Here is a 27,230-nt window from a genome sequence, read left to right as displayed (position 1 = left end):
TTACAGCCATGCGGATAAGATGCGTGTAATCTCGACTGCTAGTGATACGAGGCCGTTGGGATCCAGCACGGCGTACCGTATTACCCTCCGGAACCTACGGACTCCATATTCTGCTAACAGTCATTGGATCTCGACCAACGCGAGCAGCAATGTCGCGATACGACAAACCGCAATCGCGATAGGCTACAATCCGACCTTTATCAAAGTCGGAAACTTGATGGTACGCATTTCTCCTCCTTACACGAGGCATCACAACAACGTTTCAGTAGGCAGCGCCGGTCAACTGATGTTTGTGTATGAGAAATCGGTTGGAAACTTTCCTCATGTCAGCAAGTTGTAGGTGCCACCACCGGCGCCAACCTTGTGTGAATGCTCTGAAAAGCTAATCATTTGCATATCACAGCATCTTCTTTCTGTCGGTTAAATTTCGCGTCTGTAGGACGTCATCTTCGTGGTGTAGCAATTTTAATGGCCAGTAGTGGATGTACATACAGACATAGACTGGGGCAGATAGGTAAGCATATCGACCTTGTCTTCAAATGAACAATGCTCGTATTTATATTAAGCAATTAGTGGGTAAAATGGAAATTTTACGTATGGGTGGACAAACAGGGAACTTCACCTCTGTCCTCCCGACTATGCATCCAATGTCCGCGTGCAGAAATGGGACGTTCTGTTGACAACAGTAAAACCTGATAGGCGAGCTAAGGTGAAGTAAGCCACTTAATACGTTAAAACTAGACATTAACGACCGATGAGCAGTCATGCCATCCAGATCCAGCGGCCTACACGTATATGTTTGTCTTCTCACCTCACATCATGTCGTGGGACTCAGAATAGCCTAGGTTGCAGGAATGCTGCGATTAGACGCGTCAAGCATGGAATAAGGTCTCTCGGGCTGTTGAGTGGGGCTACACTTTGGAACACGCCTATGACGGCTACGAATACGTTGAACACTGCATGAGACGAGGCATCGTGCTTGCCAGTAAGGCACCATTGACGTAAATGATGGAGTTTTGTTCTCTATGATGTGATGACGTTTAATGTAATGAAGTTCCTGATGCGAGTCCCCAAGATATCCAAGGCAGGTAAATGTGAGACTTGTTGGACTATCAGTTCTAACCCTCTCTTGGTTAATGGGATACAAAATGTCCCACTGAAGTAATACGAAGTTTTGAGCGTTGAGACGTCTATATATCGTATCTTTCTAGCACGTAGCGAGATGCTTTGGGAACGTTGAGAAAGACACTACGGACCATGGGGCATATATAAAGAAGGCTGTGAGCGATCAAATGAGGCTGTTTGTGTTTATAGTGTGTCTGTTTCACGAAAATCGGATCAAACACCATCTTCTCCATTCCAAGAACTTCTGAAATAACTAATTGTATTTTCTTATACATCACAGACATTTTTTTGAAACATTCCTAAGCACCTCAGTAATTCTGTTGGTTTATATATAATTTGTACGTAATGGAACGTATATGCTGTAGAAAAACTTTACGGAATGTAGAAAACATTGGTCTCTGCTACGTCAAACTTATCTTCAAATGTTGTTTTGAAAATTTGTAAACGATTTTTTTTTTTCATTGCCAGGAGAATAAATGTGTTTCGCTAGTGATTAGTTACACTTTTTCCCATAACTGACACCCTGATAAAATCGTTCTAAAATTAAAAATTTAACTCAAACTCCACGGTTCATATGAAAAAATGGATCTAGTTAGGTTCGTTGGATACATGTGCCCCACTTCACCTATTTTCAAAATCGGTCACATTAAAATTAGATTGATATTGTAAGTGTACTATTTATCACAAAGGGAGACAGATTTTGAGCTTTTATTTTCTGATATGTGCAAAAAAAAAAATTTAACCGTGGAAGGGTTAACAGCTCGTGCATCCAAGTTGCTGAAAATACACACATCAAAAAAGGTTTTGCATCACCTCGGTTCCGAGAGTTCCGGAATCTGTACAGAAAATTGGAATAGAGATCAACATAAACATCATTTCCGCCCTTTTTATTGATCATGGAAACTACACATTGCATTTTGTACCACCATACAGCGTGACCTTCAGAGGTGGTGGTCCAGACTGCTGTACACACCGGTACCTCTAATACCTAGTAGCACGTCCTCTAGCGTTATTGCATGCCTGTATTCGTGGTGGCAAACTATCCACAAGTTCATCAAGGCACTGTTGGTCCAGATTGTCGCACTCCTCAACGGCGATTCGGCGTAGATCCCTCAGAGTGGTTGGTGGGTCACGTCGTCCATAAACAGACCTTTTCAGTCTATCCCAGGCATGTTCGATAGGGTTCATGTCTGGAGAAAATGCTGGCCACTGTTGTCGAGCGATGTCGTTATCCTGAAGGAAGTCATTCACAAGATGTGCACGATGGGGGCGCGAATTGTCGTCCATGAAGGCGAATGCCTCGCCAATATGCTGCCGATATGGTTGCACTATCGATCAGAGGATGGCATTCACGTATCGTACAGTTGTTACGGCACCTCTCATGACCACCAGCGGCGTACGTCGGCCCCACATAGTGCCACCCCAAAACAGCAGGGAACATCCACTTTGCAGCACTCGCTGGACAGTGTGTTTAAGGCGTTCAGCCTGACCGGGTTGCCTCCAAACACGTCTACGACGATTGTCTCCTTGAAGGCATATGCGACGCTCATCGGTGAAGAGAAGGTTTGCCAGTCCTCAGCGTTCCATTCGGCATGTTGTTGGGCCCATGTGTACCGCACTGCATGGTGTCGTGGTTGCAGATATGGACCTCGCCACGGACGTCGGGAGTAAAGTAGCGTATCATGCAGCCTATTGCGCACAGTTTGAGTCATAAAACGACGTCCTGTGGCTGCACGAAAAGCATTATTCAACACGGTGGCATTTCTGTCAGGGCTTCTCCGAGCCATAATCCGTAGGTAGCGGTCAACCACTGCAGTAGGAGCCCTTGGGCGGCCTGAGCGAGGCATACCATCGGCAGTTCCTGTCTCTCTCTATCTCCTCCGTGTCCGAACAACTTCGCTTTGGTTCACTCCGAGACGCCTGGACACTTCCCTTGTTGAGAGCCCTTCCTGGCACAAAGTGACCATGCGGACGCGATCAAACCGCGGTATTGACCGTCTAGGCATGGTTGAACTACAGACAACACGAGCCGTGTACCTCCTTCCTGGTGGAATGAGTGGAGCTGATCGACTGTCTGAGCCCCTCTGTCTAATAGGCGCTGCTCATGCATTGTTGTTTACATCTTTGGGCGGGTTCAGTGACATTTCTGAAGAGTCAAATGGTTGGTTCAAATGGCTCTGAGCACTATGGGACTTAACGTCTGAGATCATCAGTCCCCTAGAACTTAGAACTACTTAAACCTAACTAACCTAAGGACATCACACATCCATGCTCGAGGCAGGATTCGAACCTGCGACCGTAGCAGTCGCGCGGTTCCGGACTGAGCGCCTAGAACCGCTAGACCACCGCGGCCGGCTCTGAAGAGTCAAAGGGACTATGTATGTGATACAATATCCACAGTCAACATCTGTCTTCAGGAGTTCTTGGAAATGCGGGGATGCAAAACTATTTTTGATGTGTGTAATAATATGCAGGATTGAGGTTGTATTAGATGACTATGAGTTTCACTTTGGGAGGGTAAATCTAAGTTGCATGATAATAGAGGTAAGAGTAGAAAAATCAAGATATCTTCATAGCGTTTGTTGACTTATGACCAGCGTAAAATGGTGCAAGATGTTTGAAATGCGCAGAGAAATAGGTGTAAGCTACAAAGAAAGAAGGATAATGTAGAATGTGTACAAAACAAAGAGAGCACAATAAGAACCGAAGGACAAGAGAGAATTGCTGTGATTAAAAATGGCGTAAGTCAAGGATGCAGTCTTTCTCCCCTACTGTTCAACATATACATCGAAGAAGCAATGGCAAAAGTAAAATTAAAGCACAGAAGGGGGATTAAAATTAAGGGAGAAGAGATATCAAATAAAAGATTCGCTAATGAATTGCTATCCTTTATATAAATGAGGAATTGCAGGTGCTGTAGAATTAAATGATCAATCTACGGGGCACAGAGTACAACTGGGGATAAATCAAAGAAAGACGAAAGTAATGAGGAGTAGAAGATTTGAGAAAAATGTGATAAACTTATCTAAATTGGAGAATGTGTAGTAGAAGTAGTGAAGGAATTGTGCTACTGTGGAAGCTAACGCATAACACATGAAGTAATGTGGGTATAAGAAGCAGAATGGCACAGGCAAAGAGCATTCCGCGCTAAATGACGTCTAGTAGTACCAAACACAGAACGTTATTAGAAGAAGAAATATCAGAGAATGGACGTCTCGAGGACAGCATTGTATGCGAGTGAATCGTGGACTGTGGGAAAAAGCGGAAAAGAAAAAAAATCGAAGCATTAGAGATGTGGTTTTACAGAAACGTAGGTATACTGATAAGAAAAATGTTGAGGAGTTGGCCGAAACAAACAGGGAAGTAAGAAGTGGAAAACATTGAGTAGCAACAGGCAGATTGATACGATGTGTGTGAAGACATACTAGACATTCATGGTACTAGAGATAGAAGATCAAAATTTCAGGGGAAGAGAGATTGGAATAAATCTATAAAATAATTGAGGACATTGAGTGTAAGTGCTAGTCCAAGACAATGAGGCTGGTGCAAGTGTTTAAAAGTCAAGGCCTAAATAATATTAATAATAATAGTAATAATAATAATAATAATAATAATAATAGTAATAAGGCCCGGGAAAAGAATAGGCCACCGGTATGTTCTGCCAGTCGTAAAAGGCGACGAAAAGAACAAACCACTAATAGGGCTAACCCCCCTTTTAGTGTGATTAGTTGGTTTAGGACAGAACTAAAGAAGCCTCGGACAAGCGCCGTCATGGTCGGGGACGACACTTGAACCCTATGCCCGCCCACAATGGTAACGACACTGCTAGCCAACTGGAAAATGATTCAAATCCAAAGAGAGGTGTTTTGCAGGATATGCTTCCTGCAACCACCCTAGAAGGAAAACAAAGACAGAGGATGAGATGGTCAGATGAAGTTAATCGACACCTCATGTTCTGTTATTACCAAGCAACAAACCTAGGAACCAACACAACTGGATACAGATCACAAGTATACACAACATTTATTACCAGATACCCAGAATTAAAATTTTTAACAGAACAACGACTAGCTGATCAGATCCGTGTAATAATCAAAAATAACATGATACCCCAGTCAAAATTAGAAAACATCAAACAACAAGTACAACAAATACTGGAACAAAATAATGTGCAATCAGAAGAAGAAGAAAATACTGTAATGGACTCAAACATCCCAGAGCAAACAAACAAAGAACAACACGCATCAATTAAACAGTCAGAGGAAAACGAAATCTTAAGACAGCCACCAGAGCAAGCACAAATAGAACACGAAGTGACCACATGTTAGTTATAAAAGAAAAATTTCAGCTGACATATATAGAATACAAAGACACAAATACAGACATTAGACCATTGTTGCATAGACCGCCAAATAACCCACAAGTCGAAACAACAATAACAACTATCAACACAATCATACACAACAAAATAAATGAGAACAACTATGGAAGGGTTACAACTACTGGTTTATATAGGAGCACTCACTACACTAAATATACACACTAGGCAGAGATCAGAACCAACCAACACACAGAAGAAACCCACAAAACTAGCATGGCAACACAGGCTACAGATCAGAATAGAAAAACTGAGAAAAGACATCGGACAGGTAACACAATTTATAAGAAATGAAATGTCAGAAAAAAAAACGAAAAAGGTTAGGTAAAATCTCACAACAAGAAGTGATAGAGCAATTAGATGAAAAGAAGCAGAAATTACAAGCGTTGGCCAAACGACTTAGAAGATACAAAAAAAGTGAAAATAGAAGGAAACAAAACCAAACATTCAACACAAACCAAAAGAAATTTTACCAGACAATAGATAACACACACATTAAAATAGATAATCCACCAAACATAACAGACATGGAACACTTCTGGAGCAACATATGTTCAAATCCGGTACAACATAACAGGCATGCACGAAGGATACAAGCAGAAACAGATACATACAAGATGATACCACAAATACCTGAAGCGATAATTTTGCAACATGAAGTCACCCAAGCAATTAATTCTACTCACAATTGGAAAGCCCATGGAAAAGATAAAATAGCAAATTTCTGGCTAAAGAAATTCACCTCAACACATTCACATCTAACTAAATTATTTAACAGTTACATTGCAGACCCATACACATTCCCTGATACACTTACACATGTAATAACTTATCTGAAACCTAAAGATCAAGCAGACACAGCAAACCCAGCTAAATATCGCCCCATAACATGCCTACCAACAATATACAAAATATTAACTTCAGTCATTACACAGAAATTAATGACACATACAACACAGAACAAAATTATAAATGAAGAACAGAAAGGCTGTTGCAAAGGAGCACGAGGATGTAAAGAGCAACTGATAATAGATGCAGAGGTGACATATCATGCTAAAACTAAACAAAGGTCGCTACACTATGCATACATTGATTACCAAAAAGCTTTTGATAGTGTACCCCACTCATGGTTACTACAAATATTGGAAATATACAAAGTAGATCCTAAATTTATACAGTTCCTAAACATAGTAATGAAAAATTGGAAAACCACACTTAATATCCAAACAAATTCAAATACTATCACATCACAGCCAATACAGATTAAGCGTGGAATATACCAAGGAGACTCATTAAGTCCTTTCTGGTTCTGCCTTGCTCTGAACCCACTATCCAACATGCTAAATAATACAAATTATGGCTACAATATTACTGGAACATACCCACACAAAATCACACATCTGCTATACATGGATGATCTAAAACTACTGGCAGCAACAAATCAACAACTCAACCAATTACTAAAGATAACAGAAGTATTCAGCAATGATATAAATATGGCTTTTGGAACAGACAAATGTAAGAAAAATAGCATAGTCAAGGGAAAACACACTAAACAAGAAGATTACATATTGGATAACCACAGCGACTGCATAGAAGCGATGGAAAACACAGTTGCCTATAAATATCTAGGATACAGACAAAAAATAGGAATAGAGAATACAAATATTAAAGAAGAACTAAAAGAAAAATATAGACAAAGACTAACAAAAATACTGAAAACAAAATTGACAGCAAGAAACAAGACAAAAGTTATAAATACTTATGCTATACCAATATTGACCTACTCATTTGGAGTAGTGAAATGGAGTAACACAGACCTAGAAGCATTCAATACAGTTACACAATCACAATACCACAAATATAGAATACATCAAATACATTCAGCAACAGAAAGATTCACATTAAGCAGAAAGGAAGGAGGAAGGGGATTTATCAACATAAAAAACCTACATTATGGACAGGTAGACAATTTAAGAAAATTCTTTCTAGAACGAGCAGAAACTAGCAAAATACACAAAGCAATCACTCTTATAAATACATCGGCTACACCACTGCAATTTCATAACCACTTCTACAACCCTTTAGATCACATAACATCAACAGATACGAAGAAAGTAAATTGGAAAAAGAAAACACTACGTGGCAAGCACCCGTGTCGTCTAACACAGCGACACATCGATCAAGACGCATCCAACACATGGCTAAGAAAAGGCAATATATACAGTGAGACGGAAGGATTCATGATTGCAATACAGGATCAAACAATAAACACCAGATATTACAGCAAGCATATTATTAAAGATCCCAATACCACAACAGATAAATGCAGACTTTGCAAACAACGAATAGAAACAGTAGATCACGTCACAAGCGGATGTACAATACTAGCAAATACAGAATACCCCAGAAGACATGACAATGTAGCAAAAATAATACATCAACAGCTTGCCTTACAACATAAACTTATAAAACAACATGTTCCCACATTCCCACATACAAGTATACACCACAAAATATACTGGAGAATGATGAATACAAATTATACCGGAACAGAACCATTATAACAGATAAAACAACACCACATAACAAACCTGACATCATACTCACCAATAAAAAGAAGAAATTAACACAACTAATCGAAATATCCATACCCAATACAACAAATATACAAAAGAAAACAGGAGAAAAAATTGAAAAATACATCCAACTGGGTGAGGACGTCAAGGCCATGTGGCATCAGGATAAAGTTGATATTATACCAATTATACTATCAACTACAGGAGTCATACCACACAGTATCCACCAGTACATCAATGCAATACAGTTACATCCAAACTTATATATACAACTACAGAAATCTGTAATTATTGACACTTGTTCAATTACCCGAAAGTTCCTAAATGCAATATAACATATACCGTACAGTTAAAAGGAAGTCACGCTTGATCAAGGTCCGCGTCACCTTCCATTTTTAACCAGATATAACGTCTGAGACAAGAAAGAAATAATAATAATAATAATAATAATAATACACTGCCTGACAAAGAAGTGGAGCAACCACAAAGGGAGGAAGAAACGAAATGATGCTTTACTGATTGAGAGTGTGTATGATATTGCAACGATTACAAAACCTAATCAAATTTAGAAAGAACTAGGCAGTACGAGCCAACTTATCAGTATGGCATTGTACCCCCTCTTGCCTGATGCATGCGCTGATTCAGTTGGGAAGGGTGTCATAAATCCGTTGTATCCTCTCCTGAGGCAAGCTGGCCCAGAAATGTTGTAACTGGTACTTGATATCCTGGATACTGGCACTGTGACGCAGGTTACATCCGAACTGGTCGCACACATGATCGATTGTGGACAAATCTGGGGATCTTGCTGGCCATGGGGGTACCCCAACTTCACGCACACAGTTCATAGAGACCCGTGCCACCTGTGGGTGAGTATTGTTCTGTTTAACCATGACACAACAATACCACCATCGCATGAGAAGGACGCATGAGGTCGTTGAATGTCCGTGATGTACGCTTGTACCGTCGGAGTTCCCTTAATCACCAGCCGTGATCTGAAATCATATCCAGTGGCTCCCCACAGCGTCACGCGTGAAGTAACATACTGTGCCCCTCCAGAACACTGGATGAATGGGACCTTTCTCCAGGTCGCCACCCTACTCGCCGATGATGATCATCCGGGGTGGTGCAGAACCGCAGTTTGTCGCTGAACACAAAGCCACGTCATTCATCAGGAACTCATGATTCCCGGTCACGGCACGATTCTAAATGCAGCCGTTTGCGAGGCAGCCTACGCATGGGACGTTAATTCCTTAGAACAGTGGTCGTCAAACTTCTTTGCTCTAGGGCCAATACTGCCTTCGTGAGGAGGCACCGCGGACGCATCTGTACCGATCTTATTGTTAATAGTTGGTAACCTGCAGAAATTGGTATGTTACGAGCCCCCGATAGACTAGCTGTAGTAAGACTGTGATATATTGTCCTTTTGGCCGCCGGCCCCTAAGTACTGATAGTTAAAAGTCGGCACCATTCGAAACACGTGGTGTTAACTGTTCTAAATGCTAAATGCTAAACAGAATGCACAAAATACTACTAGAACCAGCTGACCAAATAGAAGAACTAAACATCATCAAAGCAATTGCTTACAATAATGGTTACAAGCCAAAATTAATAGATGAACTAAACTCTAAGATAAATCCCCACATAACCAAATACAATAACAAAACAGCATTAAAGAATACCACAACACAGCCAAAAGAAAAATGTGTAAGCTTGCCATTTGTAGGAAAGCTGTCATATAAAATAGCAAACCTGTTCGAAGGAACAGATATCAAAATCCGCTACTATACAAGTAACAAAATAAAGGACAAAGCTATCCATAACATTAAAAATAATACCAAACCGTACAATCAATCAGGAATATACAAACTTAACTGCAACTCATGTCCAAAAACATACATAGGCCAAACAGGGAGAAACTTCAACATACGGTTTCGAAAACACATGGATGCTCTTCGCTTAAAAAACTTAAATAAATCCACATTCGCCCAACATGTAGCAGAAGAAGAACATCAAGTAACAGACATATCCCATAACCTACAAGTTCTCCACCTAGCCAACAAAGGAAAAAGAATGAACCTCTTAGAAGAAATCGGAATTTATTCACATAAACATGCATCCCCTTCTGACATACTTAACGACCAAACAGAGCTACCAAACCGAATATTTCTGAAAAACTACCACACACTACTTATCAAACCACTTACTAAGCACAATCAAGAAATAACATAATCTTATATAAACCCAACAAATGCATGTAATAATATACAACACAAAAATATTGATTCTATCTTTGTTATATTGTGAATGTTTGAATTACTGCTTTGTATAAATGTGTTATGTTAGTTTATTATCTTCAATACTGCCAAAAAAAAAATTGTATACATCGTACTTAGAATACTTCTGTCACCCAAGCCAATGTTTAGAAAACAGTAGCTTATCTTAGAACCTCAAAACTTCCGTAAAATATAACTCTGTCCATAGATAAACCGCTTGTATGTGAACAAAAACTGTCAGTCGACAACATGGCGGATAACGCAGTGCGCCTGTGTAAAATACGTGACAAAAAGTGTTTGTGTTGTTGCAAAAAGGAAGAAAAGCCAAGAAAAAAACAAGGAGAGGAGAATGTAAGTAAAATGAACAACTGATAGTGCGTAACTTTAAACTCGCGAAATTGAAGTAAATGATTGGATTCGTTGCTTTTGCACAGGCCAGCTGCAGGATCCAAACTGCTGTCGAGATTGTACCACTGTAGAAACTGAAGATACATGTAATTTGCCAGCTGAAGATGGGTGCAAACCCGAAATGCATATTGGCATAAATAAAAACGCATTAAAAAGTGGCTGATTGCTGTATTTTTATAGTGAAATATCATTATCCACGGCCACGGAGCTCAAAAGTCCAAATAAAATGGACAAATTGTTATTAACTGTTCTCTGTCTCAGATTGCTGCCTCACTCAGCGACCCAAAGTTATGACAACTTAAACGTCTGACGAAGAGTTCTTGTGTTGTCAGTGCGAGCAGATAATTGATTAATAACAGTAACTGTCTTACAAGTAACACGTTGACGCCGGCCCTGATAAGTCTTTCTCGCTGTTGGACGGCGCGCGTATCCGCACTTTACTGCATCTGGCGGCACTGCTTTTCGTGTTTGTTGTCGTGGGGCGGCGGTCGTAGTCAAACGCCCGAGGCAACTATTTTAATGCAATGACCTTTACCAAAATAACCACAAATTGTGCGATATCTCATTTGTTCTGAAAGCTTTCTCGTTGAAAGGTCACAGAAAATAATTGTATTGACAGCCGTTCGTTGCGCCTAGTTGTTAGGTAAATAAATTATACGCTATTGTTGTCCTGGCAGCATAATTGGCAGAAAATTGAGGCTAAGCGACCTGCCGCTCAATCTGCGTTGCCGTTTGCGGAGAATCGTGTTAGCGGCGGCACAATTATAGACTACAAATGGACTTACACCACTTTCAGTATAATGAGTCTGCACTTCATTGCGCGAGTGTTAGTGTTTAAAACCATTAGTACGAAGAGCTGCCAGAGATAATGAACGGACAGTTTGACAGAACGTGAAAACCAAGTGTCTTTGCAGTTTCTTGTTGAATTATATTCATACTGGTTCATACTGAACCATGAAGCTAGTTTCTTTTACCTCCACCAGGCTCCTCTTCAAACATCTATTCGCTGTTACAACTTTTTATATATATATATATATATAGGGTGTTACCAAAAGGTACGGCCAAACTTTCAGGAAACATTCCTCACACACAAATAAAGAAAAGATGTCATGTGGACATGTGTTCGGAAACGCTTAATTTCCATGTTAGAGCTCATTTTAGTTTCGTCCACCTACGCTCAATGGAGCACGTTATCATGATTTCATAAGAGATACTCTACCTGTGCTGCTAGAACATGTGCCTTTACAAGTACGACACAACATGTGGTTCATGCACGATGGAGCTCCTGCACATTTCAGTAGAAGTGTTCGTACCCTTCTCAACAACAGATTCAGTGACCGATGGATTGGTAGAGGCGGACCAATTCCATGGTCTCCACGATCTCCTGACCTCAACCCTCTTGACTTTCATTTATGGGGGCATTTGAAAGCTCTTGTCTACGCAATCCCGGTACCAAATGTAGAGACTCTTCGTGCTCGTATTGTGGACGGCTGTCATACAATACGCCATTCTCCAGGGCTGCATCAGCGCATCAGGGATTCCATGCGACGGAGGGTGGATGCATGTATCCTCGCTAACGGAGGACGTTTTGAACATTTCCTGTAACGAAGTGTTTGAAGTCACGCTGGTACGTTCTGTTGCTGTGTGTTTCCATTCCATGATTAATGTGATTTGAAGAGAAGTAATAAAATGAGCTCTAACATGGAAAGTAAGCGTTTCCGGACACATGTCCACATGACATATTTTCTTTCTTTGTGTGTGAGGAATGTTTCCTGAAAGTTTGGCCGTACCTTTTTGTAACACCCTATATATATATATATATATATATATATATATATATATATATATATACTCTTGACGTTTGTTCATCCTGACGACCAGTTGCGTCAAATAATAAAATCTCTCTCTCTCTCTCTCTCTCTCTCTCTCTCTCTCTCTCACACACACACACACACACACACACACACACACACACAGAAGAATATGAGTATACATTTCTGTGAGAGTATCTTTTGCTCCATAGCTCTCATCTTTAGACCACTAAATCAAAATTACACCATATCTGAAAAAAATGTGTCATGAGTATACAATTTTTTTTCCACGAATACTGGCAAATTTCGTTGAGTAGTGAGCTAATAATATTGCATTAACGCAGTATATTTACGAATGTAAAGTCTACTTTATCATCCTGTCGACGTTGAGATTATTAGAGACTTAGAGACCAATGGCATTCAGCAAGGCTGAGATAGGAAATCTGTGTTTTTGTCAGGGGAACCATTCTGAAATGTGCAAGTTTAAGGAAGCCACGGTTTATCTATCTTTATCAGTGCGGGATAGGGATAAGCTTTTTTATCTCGAATATGAGTCCAATGTCAAACAACACATCATTGTGGTATACAGAAAATAAAACCGAAGATAGCAACTACACGCGCTGGTGTCTCGTATTGGGAGAAATTGCTATTTAGTGAAAACATAAGTGGAGTATGTTATTTATAAGTTCCGTAGATCATATTTGCGATTTCTTGTTGTGATAAGGAACTAGCCAGTTGTATAATTATACATGGTCATTTGTAAGTATCTTCATGGTTTCAGAAGACCGCTGCGTAAAAATTGTGAGACATACAGAAAATTCCTTGTAATTGTGACGTCAAGTCACGCGGGAAGAATGCGACCATACTACAAACCGAGAGGAGTATTGCACAGTTGCTGTATTAGTCACTAAATAAGAAGCCGCCAGCTGATAAACCAGTGATTTTATTTGATACGTTTCGGGTAGGACCCATCATCAAACCAGAAATACATAGAAAATAGCAGAAAATGTAAGTATTCAAGAAATGTACAAGAGTATGAAACTACGAGTATCTTCAAAATTAAATATCTGAATCACACATCTTGAACATCTTTGTGATAAGATATAGAGGATGACAATTATTGAACTATATGAAATAAAATCGTCATAACTTCTGAACGGTTTGCGTTAGGACGTTTAAACTGCACGATTGACCGCGGGGCACGATGGGAATTAGTATGGTTTGGTTTAGCGATGAAGCCCCCTTTCATTTGGATGGGTTCATGAATAAGCAAAGTTGGTGCGTCTGGGTGACTGAGAATCCGCATTTCGCAATCGAGGAGTCTCTTCACCCTCAACGAGTGACTCTGCGGTGTGCAATGTCTAGTCACGGAATAATCGGTGCGATATTCCTTGATGGCACGGTGACTACCGAACGGTACGTGAAGGGTTTGGAAAATGATTTCATTCCCTTATCCAAAGGAACCGTGATTTCGACAAGATGTGGTTCATGCAAGACAGAGCTCGACGCTGTCGACGCAGGAGAGTGTTTGATGTCCTGGAGGAGCGCTTTGGGGACCGCAGTCGGATTTGGGGTACCCAGAGGCCATTGGCATGGGCCTCGATTGGCCGCCATATTCTCCGGATCTGAACACGTGCGACTCCTTTTTGTGGGCTATATGAAAGACGAGGTGTACAGCAATAACCCCAAAAACCATTGCTGAGCTGTAAACAGCCATTCAGGTGGTTATCGGCAGCATCGATGTTCAACACTTCAGCGGGTCATACAGAATTTCGCTATTCGTCTGCGCCACATTATCGCCAATCATAGCAGGCATATCGAACATGTCATCACCTAAATCTGAATATCTGTAGTGACGTTTACATGTTGAATAAAGTGTGTGCACGCCATAGTTTGTAACTAATTTACTTTTTTTTCATGTAGTACAATAACTGGTGCCTTATATGAAGACATTAGGGACTATGTTACAAACAAAACAGTCATGACAGACTAACTGACTAGCTACAACACAATAAGCATGAAGATAATTTAAGCCACCAGAGGATGGAGATGAATACAAAAGTAGGCTCACGTAACGAGAAAAGCACATTTTTTTCCTTTCTCGTAAGAAATTTAGTATACTAAGTTAAACATTTACAGAAGTCTACAAAGTGTGAATAATAAAATGAACGAAGAATAGAAATTCACAGTTACAGAAAAGATATCATCGCTGAAAAAGACGTACATATAAACTGACAGATAAACAGAATGAACATTCCAGAACACTTACATTAATTCAAACTCTAAAAACAAAGTCTCAAAAATAAAACAAGTGAATAACAAAGGTTTTAAAAGGAACAATAGAATAGAAATAATTAAAGCACTCGTAAGACAGGGCAAGGACTTAAACCTTCGCACGATTAGGTGAGGGAAACCGTGCAAGTGAAACTCGTTAAAAGCTAAAACACATAATTTAATAATAAAAGACCATAGGAACGCAATGGGGAATAGAAGACCTAATATAATTTCCAAAACCGTTAGGCTAAGTGGTAACAACAACATATTCGGTACATGGGTATTAATTATAATATTAGGTGTCAAGGATGCCGGGGAGTCGAACGGTCAAGGTGAGGGGCTCTACCCGAAACGCGTCAAATAAAATGATTTATAAGCTGGTTGCATCTTATTTAATGACCAATACAGCAGTTGTGCAGTACTCCTACTGATACAGAAAGTAGACGGGTAGAGGATAGAGCATCTCTCCACGTCTTTTACTCGCATTGCTAGTGCTCAATATGGGCAACGCCGGTGACGTCGCAAACGTCAATTCGTGTTTGCGATTAACTGAAGTCGCTGACACGAATTGCCTGGTGAGGCGTTACAGCAGCCAGCTGTGTAAATCTGTTCACTGTGTTGCGTAACTGTAGGCGCGAACTAATTCAGTGTGACAATACGGAGCGGATGATTTACCTACATGTTTTGAAATGCCTGCCCCGTAATGCACCTCGCCACGGCTCGTATTTTGAATCTCAATATGGAGATATGCTCTTTCCATTGATGTGTACCATTTTTTGACATCTGAAAACCCAGAGGTACTTACGAATAACCAAGTAGTATTTTTTCGTAATTCTTCTCTCTCTCTCTCTCTCTCTCTCTCTCTCTCTTCACAAACACACACACACACACACACACACACACCCGTGCGCGCGTTAGGGATGGGAAAAACGAACTGGTTTAAAACCTACACCGTTATTTTAGTTCCGAATAAGCGGTATTTTTCGGTATTTGTTTGATCTTGATTATAACAGGTATTTTCATTTTTTAGTGATAACTGGCTACAAAAACTATATGTCAGTGTGCCATAAGAGTGGTGCTAAAATGTCTGGTTTTCAAATAAAACTTTTTCTAAAAACGAGTTTTGTAGTATATCAAATCAAACACCTTCCAGCCGTCTAATTTCCGAACTTATTTTATTTCTCTACGAGTTTCGGCGATTTACTACGCCATCTTCAGATTCCCGAACGACGTGTAGGAAGATTCCAGCCTCGGTTTCGCTCGAAATAGGGGCCATGATGCAAATACTGGTATCTGTAGATTTCTGCTTGATACAGCGATCACTTCAACCATCATTTGCCGAATTTTGATGATGGTCGAAGTGATCACTGTATCAAGCAGAAATCTCCAGACACCAGTATGTGTTTGCTGGCCCCTATTTTGACCGGAACCGAGGCTGGGATCTTCCTACACGTCAGTCGGGGATCCTGAAGACGGCGTGGTAAATCACCGAAACTGATAGCCAAACAAAATAACAGTTCGGAAATTAGATGGCTGAAAAACCATTTGATTTTATATCCTGTACTGAACAGCCGAGTCCCGCATCCTTCTCTGAAAAAATGGACATACAGAGTTTTATAGGGAGCTCTGTGAATTCTGAAAGATTATACACTACTGGCTATTAAAATTGCTACACCAAGAAGAAATGCAGATGATAAACGGGTGTTCATTAGACAAATTATTATACTAGAACTGACATGTGATTACATTTTCACGCAATTTGGGTGCATAGATCCTGAGAAATCAGTACCCAGAACAACCACCTCTGGCCGTAATAACGGCCTTGATACGAGTGGGCATTGAGTCATACAGAGCTTGGATGACGTGTACAGGTACAGTTGCCCATGCAGCTTCAACACGATACCACAGTTCATCAAGAGTAGTGTGACGAGCCAGTTGCTCGGCCACCATTGATCAGACGTTTTCAGTTGGTGAGAGATCTGGAGAATGTGCCGGCCAGGGCAGCAATCGAACATTTTCTGTATCCAGAAATGCCCGTACAGGACCTGCAACACGCGGTCGTGGATTATCTTGCTGAAATGTAGGGTTTCGCAGGGATCGAATGAAGGGTAGAGCAACGGATCGTAACAAATCTGAAATGTAACGTCCACTGTTCAAAGTGCCGTCAATGCGAACAAGAGGTGACCGAGACGTGTAACCAATGGCACCCCATACCATCACGCCGGGTGATACGTCAGTATGGCGATGACGAATACACGCTTCCGAAGTGTGTTCACCGCGATGTCGCCAAACACAGATGCGACCATCATGATGCTGTAAACAGAACCAGGATTCATCCGAAAAAAAAAGTCGTTTTGCCATTCGTGCACCCAGGTTCGTCGTTGACTACACCATCGCAGGCGCTCCTGTCTGTGATGCAGCGTCAAGGGTAACCGCAGCCATGGTCTCCGAGCTGATAGTCCATGCTGCTGCAAACGTCGTCGAACTGTCCGTGCAGATGGTTGTTGTCTTGCAAACGTCCCCATGTGTTGACTCAGGCATCGAGACGTGGCTGCACGATCCGTTACAGCCATGCGGATAAGATGCCTGTCATCTCGACTGCTATTGATACGAGGCCGTTGGGATCCAGCACGGCGTTCCGTATTACCCTCCTGAACCCACCAATTCCATATTCTGCTAACAGTCATTGGATCTCGACTAACGCGAGCAGCAATGTCGCGATACGATAAACCGCAATCGCGATAGGCAACCGTCCGACCTTTATCAAAGTCGGAAACGTGATGGTACGCATTTCTCCTCCTTACACGAGGCATCACAACAACGTTTCACCAGGCAACACCGCTCAACTGCTGTTTGTGTATGAGAAATCAGTTGGAATCAAAATGGTTCAAATGGCTCTGAGCACTATGGGACTTAACGTCTGAGGTCATCAGTCCCCTAGACTTAGAAAATTTTCACGTCAATTCAGAGTTGGGAATGGATAGTGACTCTACAGTGGAACATTCAGTACACGTTAAATTAAATTACACCCAGCGCAAGTGCTGCCAACGTTACCCGTTTCCTTATTACCAAACGGTTTTCAGAAAATATATGCGATTCTTTCCTTGCAACTGCAGTGTCTCTGGAGCGTAAGTGTTGGTGGAACACTTAAAACTTGCGACAGAAGACTGATCACCAACAACGTAGATGAAGATGTGGAACACAGCCATATGCCTCCAGTCTATAATTAACAGCTAAGAGGCGTATGCTTGAAGCGAAGACATTGATTGCCTGATCGGAAACCGTACGCAAGAACCTGTGCTGCGTTTGATGCCCAAATGTAAGTGGTGAAAACTTTTCCGACTATTAATATTCGAAGCAGCTCTCTCCTGGTTCAACCCTACTCACTGTCATGCTTTAGTGACCCCGAATACGAAGGCTGTGTGGAATATGGCACAAGGGGATGAGAGCACAATACACAATGGTTCAGGTTTACTGTTAACTACAGATTGAAAGAGAACCCAGCTGTCAGGATTAATACAACAGGCACTAGCACTGTTGACACACTAAAAGGGACACGCCGTGCCTTGTGACAAATTCATTTTAGCCAGGAGATCTTTGAGATTATCTGGCTGTCTCTGCTCGTTAGCTTTAGATATTTGCCTTGAAGTAACTGTTCTTTAGCACCACCCAGAAGGCACTTGTGACTTATGCATTGTCGCGGACGCGAGCAGTCATTGCCCCGCCCCCCGCCACTGATCTCCACACTCCACAATGCCTGAAGCTGCCCCTTGCATTAAGAAGAAACCCCGTGGATTCGACCAGTGTCGGGCAATTTGGACTACCCTGAACCGCATCCGAACGGGCCATGGAAGATTTGCAGACACTCTTCACAAGTTAGGCAATTTTCATCACCATCGTGTGACTGTTGTGCGGAACGACAGACAGTTTCTAATGTTATATGAACATAATCCCGCACGTGCTTACAAGTATCCTTTTGAAGATTTGCTGACAACGACGAGTGGTGTGATAACATACGTAAAAGACCCTTATATCCGTATATAGCTGTTGTCATTTGTGTTGTTTTATGCTGAGGACCTGTGTTTAAATTTTGACATATAGTAGCTTTGTAATCTTTCTATATGTATTGCAATACATTAAATAAATAAAGACACGCCATGCTGCCTTTGGCTCTTCACATGGAGTGCTGTGCCCTTCCAAGTTCTGCAACGATGTAATACCGCACCTTTTTGGGGGCGGCACTTCTATTTTCACCTCGGCAGTCCGGTATTTAAGTTCGGGAAATGGAAAATTAAATGGCCGGCCGCGGTGGTCTAGCGGTTGTAGGCGCTCAGTCCGGAGCCGCGCGACTGCTACGGTCGCAGGTTCGAATCCTGCCTCGGGCATGGATGTGTGTGATGTCCTTAGTTTAGTTAGGTTTAAGTAGTTCTAAGTTCTAGGGGACTGATGACCATAGATGTTTAAGTCCCATAGTGCTCAGAGCCATTTGGAAAATTGAATACTGTTAAGCATAGAACAACCTAATCACATCCTGCTTCCTTTATGCAATGTTCGCTTTCTACTATCTAAAGTAGTTATTTGTCAAATCTATTTTGCGTCCATGCAACAATGGCCTGAAAGTAGTCTAGAACTGCAATCATGGACTGTGCGGCTGGTCCCGGTGGAGGTTCGAGCCCTCCCTCGGGCATTGGTGTGTGTGCTTGTCCTTAGGATAATGTAGGTTAAGTAGTGTGTAAGCTTAGGGACTGATGACCTTAGCAGTTAAGTCCCATAAGATTTCACACAGTAGTCTAGAAGAGTTACCTTTAACCTTCAAATGGTTCAAATGGCTCTGAGCACTATGGGACTCAACATCTGAGGTCATCAGTCCCCAAGAAAGTTAGAACGACTTAAACCTAACCAACCTAAGGACATCACACGCACCCATTTCGAACCTGCGACCGTAGCGGTCGGTCGGTTCCAGACCGAAGCGCCTAGAACCGCTCGGCCACTGCGGCCGGCGTCTTTAATCTTCAGTTCATTTGTTGCTCAGCATTGTCTTCTAAAAGCCACTGTCTATAGTTAAGTTACTGATAGTAAGGCATGCCTTTCCAGAAATAAGGTAAAGTTTGATCTGGGAAACCTGAAGTATATTCAGTCTTTGAACGTTCCCGATTTGAAAATCTGATGTTGTCCAATGTTCAACTCTACCAAGCGTAATCATTATTGGTCGGTTAGTTAAAAAGTATATTTGTACGCCCCAAAACTAGAAAGATTTAATGTTCCGCTTCTCACAAAAACTTATACGAAATATGAGATACGCTAATCTCCTAGTCACCTTGTCTAATTATAAAAATGTCACTCGAAACAGTCAGTTGTGTCAACTTCTATAATGGCTATCGCGCACGCTTGAATTTTTTGACCGTGACAAAATTGTTTCCGGCAATGACACGTCACGTCATCAAAATGGAATGCACTCACGAAGGATGGCTGTCACGAATATAAATCCAAGCGTCATTTGTTAATATGGATTTTGAAGAGACTGACATTATTTGCGAACTCGTGAGAGCAAATATAAAGAATAGCGAGTACGCACTCTTTGGAATGACTGGCCAATAAGAGGAAATTTTTACACACTGGTTCATAAACTTCAACCACCTTCAAAGAATTTTTTTCAGTATTTTCGGATGAGTGTTGTACGTTTTAAGTAATTATGAGTATTTCGCATTTTATCTGCTTACCATACAAAAATGCGAACATGAAACTGTCCGTCCCAGCTAAACAAGTTGTCCGGGCACTCAAAAATATTATCTGACTGATTTCTTCCCATCCGTTGATTTTCGTATTTGTTCAAACCATCCTTCAAATTTTTGTTGCCATGTTCTTCTACACTGAAGAGCCAAAGAAACTGGTAAACATGCCTAAATGTGCAGCAATTTGCGGAAGGGTTACACTTCTGTCACCTTGAACGATTTTTTTCAGTCATTGTTGGTTCCGTTCTTGCAGGATCTTTTCTCGGACGCAGCGGTGTCGGAGATTTGATGTTTTACTGGATTCTTGATATTCACGGTACACACGTGAAATAGTCGTACGTAAAAATCCCACTTCATCGCTTCCTCGGAGATGCTGTGTCCCATCGCTCATTCGCCGACTATAACACCACGTTCAACCTCACTCAAATCTTGAGAACCTGCTATTGTAGCAGCAGTAACCGATCTAACAACTGCGCCAGACACTTGTTTTATATAGGCGTTGCCGACCGCAGCGCCGTATTTGAATACCCATGCCCGTACCAGTTCCTTTGGCGCTTCAGTGTATAAGAATAGCATTATCGCTATCGTCTTTGTGCACAGTCACATTGTGCAAAGACGTTAATGCCATGTTTGTGTGTCGTTGTGTCGGGAGCGGAGAATGGATGGAATGTGACAATTTTGTCACCCTTGCACGCACGGCTATCAAATCTTGGCAGCGCAGTGACAATTTTGCACGGGCTTGTACGCGAGCTGACAGGCAAGTATCTCCCGGCTGTAACGTCATAGGATGCGCGCATCTACGCATATATTCACAGACTGGACGAGAGTGACGAAACAGTCGAGGTGAGAAAAATCACCCCCGCGGGCGAGCCCTAAAAGATCCGCATTGCCCTTTCTACAATACGACGTTTACCAGCAAACAGCCATACGGGGGCGCGTAGTTATAATTTCTATAATAACTTTATAGAGACGAGCGCGGACTTAATACGGAGATTGTTCGGAACAGAATGGACGACTGCTCCACAACGTAACAAATATCGGCCGTAGGAGCGGGTGTCCGGTGGACCAAACAGTTTTCTCGCAGTGTGTCCTCTACTCGAGGCTAGGAAAGGCCCCTCGCGTCATATAACAATCTAAATAGCTCTTCCAACTGGCTATCGAAGTTAGTGCCAAAATTTCCCGTAGTACAGTGCGATTATCTTGACACTAATTCCTCGTTTTCTTGGCCGCCTCCCGTGTATCGCGGGTCGGCATTTTGTTATAGGTTTGGGTAAGTTAGTTTTACACGGCGTCCGGATGCCCTGCTGTGGCCAGGACAGGAAGTAATGTATCAGTTGTCTAATTATTTCATAGTAAGCGTTCGAATGAAGGTGACTATGATGATTATTTATTCATCTCGCACACACACGTCACCCTGTTTAAATAGTTATCCCACATGTAATATCAGAACTACGTTAACTGCACAGATATATATGTGCCATTAATATTCTATCGTGTTCAGTGGATAATAATGAAGGAGGTGCGTTCTCATGCGCTGCGTAAGAGTTTGTTGAACAAAATACCGGAAAGGTTTTGCTAGTAATCTTGTTTTAAGGTTTAACCCATCCTGATTTCATTTTCCATTGTTTCCTGAAATCAATTACGACGAGATATTTTCTGCAACGTGATCACTACCAATCCTTTTCCCCATTCTTATCGTCTAATGGAGTAGTATCCCGTCTCTGACGACTTCAGTCGCTAAGGAATTTTATACCCTATAGCCTTCTTTCCTTTGAAATTTAGCTCGTTTTATTTTCGATGTTGAGTTGTGCATGACGGGTTTTGGAGTCATCCACATGTTTTCGTCAAGCCGTCGAAAACGGTCTGATGTGTTTGTTGGTTATATGTTGAAACCAAAAGCTTCTTAGCGGTCGCTTACTAAATGACTGTAGAATGTTATAGTCTTGTTAATGTTGAAACAGGCCAACCTAGAGTCTCTGTGTGACAGTGGCATTGAAACTTTCAGTCTAGGCCTCCTTTGTTTAGAATTAGTTTTTACGCGGTTTTCTCAACTCCGGCAGGTCACTGGTTTGAACAATAACACTCATATTTTTAGCACTTATTTTCCTCAGGATGCGTTTCGGGCTTTCAGCAGCCTTCAGCGGGCTTAATGTTGTTACGCAGTTGACTCCTTTATTTCGACTATACTTTGAATACTGCATCTGATTTTAATGCTGTAATCTATAAAAATGGTTCAAATGGCTCTGAGCACTATGGGACTTAACAGCTGTGGTCATCAGTCCCCTAGAACTTAGAACTACTTAAACCTAACTAAGCTAAGGACGTCACACACATCCATGCCCGAGGCAGGATTCGAACCTGCGACCGTAGCAGTCGCGTGGTTCCGGACTGCGCGCCTAGAACCGCGAGACCACCGCGGCCGGCTGTAATCTATAATTTCTTCTTACATTTCCAAGCAAATGCTATACATACCAGGTTACCACTTGCAATACTATAAAGTATCTGCCATGTGGTCTGCTTATGTGCACGTTTCCGTCGGCAACTTCGGCTGCAATCAAATTACATTTTAGTTTCTAAGCAGAAACAGTCTAAGAAAAGCACAATACCCGAGCACTAGTATTTGTTCAATGTGTGCAACAGGTGCTTAGTGGCCGAAGAAGGAAGTACGACAGATAGCTGCCGCATTCATAGTGCAGTTCCTCGTAGAACACGATGATTATGCAAATACATTTAATCCATTTGGAAAATGATGAAATCTCGAAACTCTTCATACAAAAATAAAGCGCCTTAAATAATTGGTCCCTACGTTTCTTATGGATTTAATGATGTCGCTGTCAATCGCCTCAGTTCCTGCATGAATTTTGGACAGTTAATAGTTGCAACACGTAAGTTTATTAAAAATCAGAAACATGTTTGAGTACCTCACCGACCTACTTTGAAAGACTCTAGGTCACAACCTGTGTTAAGTAACATACTCTGAAGAGCCAAAACATTTTAACAACTGTCCACCGCGACAATGAAACTTATCTGGTGGTGTTGTGGCACAAAACTCTAGCATCTTAAAATCCAGTTTTACGGAGTGATCGTAATTTGTTCATCTTTTGTTGCAGTTATATACAACTGGCGTGGTGATACGAGGTACGGCTTGCCACTGGAAATCGGCGAAACAGTACAGATACTAGAAGAATGTGGCGGTAAGTAATGAATTACTATATCCACAATATTTCTGTTTACTACTGATCCTTGTTTACCGGAGATGTTGCACCAGGTCGAAATAGTACTACAAAGCAGTGTATTAACTGCATCAGCAACGGCCTCAGACACCCGCTCGCCGTTTCGATTTGTATTGTATTGTATTGTATTTTGCCCCCGCCATTTTTGTCTTACACTTATAAAATCGACCAAATGGAAAGAGAGAAATAGATAGTCATAGCTACTAGCTCTGTAATATTATATCATGAGCTAAATTTATTTTAAGTAACTATGTTCCATTACCAATGATTATGTCCAACATTGAGAATGTACGTCGACGATTTGGTGCTAGTTTCCACTGCAGAATTTTGACATATGCAACTGTTCATTAAAGTCAATGTAATCCATATAATCATCAGATGAAGAGCATAATTTCTTGCAAATACGAATCATCTCTTTTTTAAAGTCAGTACCGCCATTAGATTGTTTTTTTTTTTAATTTGCAGTGTTACATTTACACGATCATTATTTCGGCTTTAAAGTGCCATTATCAAGTGTTTTAATGTTATACAGTGCCTAAGACGGCATACTGTTGTATTTAAAATACACTATTAGACACATCGTCTAAGGGTCAATATTTCTGATAAAAGCCAGTTTATGTGGGCACCTCTTATCAAGTATTGCGACAAGTGTCAAGTGCCAGACACTCGTGAATCCCCTGAAAATACTCCACCATCGCCACACCTTTCCCTCGAAATTTACGCTGGAACACTTCATCTCTTCGTGCCTGACAATATGTCAGCCCACCACAAACTGACAATTATCGTTTTGTTGTATACGACCCAATGTAAGTTACATAATTATATCTTACATTCCCGCCGGCCGCTGTGGCCGAGCGGCTCTAGGCGTTTCAGTCTGGAACCGCGCGACCGCTGCGGTCGCAGGTTCGAATCCTTCCTCCGACATGGATGTGTGTGATGTCCTTAGGTTAGTTAGGTTTAAGTAGTTCTAAGTTCTAGGGGACTGATGACCTCAGATGTTAAGTACCATAGTGCTCAGAGCCATTTCTTACATTCCGCATTGAATAAACTTCAAAGTAGCTGAATTTTTTGGTTCATATATTTCTGAAAAAAATGATTCATCTCTGTGCAAGTTCCAAATAATCTATTTGTCTGAGTATTTTTTGCACTACTATGTGGAAAAAAAAAAGTTGTTGGAAGATTTGTAGAAACATTTTGCAAAGTAAAGCTAGTGTGGTAATGGACACTATAGTGAAAAACAGATTTTCACAAATAAATATATATTCACGGGCATAATCAGTAAATCACTTAAGCATATCGGTTTTTAGGGCGTAAGTCATTGCGAGAACGTAAAATGTTGTCACTGCATATTCCGCAGGTGCACTTTAACTGCCTCTGAGCACTATGGGACTTAACTGCTGAGGTCATCAGTCCCCTAGAACTTAGAACTACTTAAACCTAACTAACCTAAGGACATCACACATATCCATGCCCGAGGCAGGATTCGAACCTGCGACCGTAGCGGTCGCGCGGTTCTAGACTGAAGAGCCTATAACCGCTCGGTTACCACGGCCGGCTGTGCACTTTAACTCTGAAGATTACTGTTGAAACCGGTAATAGTGGGAAATTTCTTGGTGATTGTGTCGGTGAAGAAACATTTTGAGGAATATTTCCATTTTCTTTCCTTTTAAGAAAATGGTTTCTCGAGCATTTATTTTTGTATCCACAAAATGAAGAGGCGACATTGTAGAAAGAACCGTAGGACCATATCAGGGAAATTAAATATGTGAAATTTTCGAGTCGCACATACTCGATTATGTATACCAAGCAGTTTATCAACGTTCGTTTGTTTTAAAACGTGGGAATAGACGAAAACTAAGAATTTGCAGTGTTTCATGTAGATGAAACCAGATATCCTGTGATGACGAATTCATGGGCGCGTAACTAGCACAGGAACTGTAGGTAACAGGCGAGGCCGCAGCAGACCGTGTTGCGGAAACACTGTCTCTCGCCATCCTGCCGCACACTGACAACGTTAGGTTCGGCGCCTCGCCTGCTGACAACGTTAGCTCCTGTGTCTTGTCCACAAAGGGGCAGCATAAACTCAGTTTATTAACTCCGTTTTGGTACGGATGGGGAAAGGAAAAGCTTCATAAGGTGTCGTGGTATTCGATGGGAGTGTTGCGTGAAAACCACAATACATTTTGACGTAGTTCAGAGTGTACAGTTCCTGCGTTATTTAGTAAATACAGCGGAAATCTCGTCTGTGTAAGAACGTATAAAAGAATATTTGTGATATGTTTATTTGGATGGCCATCGGCTATAATAGCTGTTATATATGAATTTTCTTTGTTTTTTGTCTGAATCTTACTACAGTTTCACTTAATGAGATCGTATTTAAATATCGTACTGGTTGCTGTGAAATCAGATTTATTACATATCAGCTATTATGACCGTTGGGCATAGTAGATCTCAAAACAGTCTTCTAAATGCAGAGCAACACCACACATTTTAGACTGCCATTATCTTTCACTTCTCCTTCCTCTTAAGTAGCACGCGACACACTTTCCTGCGAATTTTTTCCTTCTCTGTTGAGGTTATGTGTATCTGGCAATGAGTCCATGTTTTTACCTAGTCTTCATAGGGGTGGTACTCGCTGACGGTCGCCTGCGAACAGAGTACTCAGGTAGCTGTGCACTCTTTTAGCAGTTGCTGTGCAACGTTGGTTCTAAAGTCGATGTAGCAGGTTTTCTTTCCGTCCAGCGATCTTCTGATACAGAATGAAGGAGTTGAAACTGCACATATCAAGAAGAATCTGGTCTTCCATGTCTACGCCAACCATTCCCCTCTGATATTGAAGGGCACTTTGAATTACTGCTTGCGGTTCTTCAGAATCTGAATGACAAATTACTTCCTTTCCGGATTAGCCGAGCGGTGTAAGGCGTTGCAGTCATGGACTGTGCGGCTGGTCCCGGCGGAGGTTCGTGTCCTCCCTCTGGCATGGATGTGTGTGTTGGTTCTTAGGATAATTTAGGTTAATAAGGTTGTAAGCTTAGGGAATGATGCCTGTAGCAGGAAAGTCCCTTAAGATTTCACACACATTTGCACATACACACACACTTCAAAACAAAATGGTTCAAATGGTTCTGAGCACTATGGGACTTAACATCTGAGGTCATCAGTCCCCTAGAACTTAGAACCACTTAAATCTAACTAACCTAAGGACATCACACAACACCCAGTCATCACGAGGCAGAGAAAATCCCTGACCCCGCCGGGAATCGAACCCGGGAACCCGGGCGTGGGAAGCGAGAACGCTACCGCACGACCACGAGCTGCGAACAACACACACACTTTCTTTCCACTGTTGGAAACACTGTCAACAAGTTTGTGTGAACCCTCCTATCATGACCACGAACTACTCTCTTTGCCATGTTA

The 27,230-nt window shown here is 41.5% G+C and overlaps 1 protein-coding gene across 1 annotated transcript in view; it reads left to right on the top strand.

Moving 5' to 3' along the window:
• The window catches only part of LOC124722296 (dedicator of cytokinesis protein 3-like), a 636,964-nt gene that overhangs the window by 189,739 nt on the left and 419,995 nt on the right, over positions 1-27,230 (top strand). The window contains exon 2 of the mRNA XM_047247479.1: positions 23,691-23,774. Coding sequence (XP_047103435.1) covers positions 23,691-23,774 — 84 coding nt within the window. The remainder of the gene's footprint in view (positions 1-23,690; positions 23,775-27,230) is intronic.

This window comes from Schistocerca piceifrons, chromosome X (genome assembly GCF_021461385.2).
Source record: "Schistocerca piceifrons isolate TAMUIC-IGC-003096 chromosome X, iqSchPice1.1, whole genome shotgun sequence".
Lineage (NCBI taxonomy): Eukaryota > Metazoa > Arthropoda > Insecta > Orthoptera > Acrididae > Schistocerca > Schistocerca piceifrons.
This window is presented reverse-complemented; position numbering and strand designations above follow the sequence as displayed.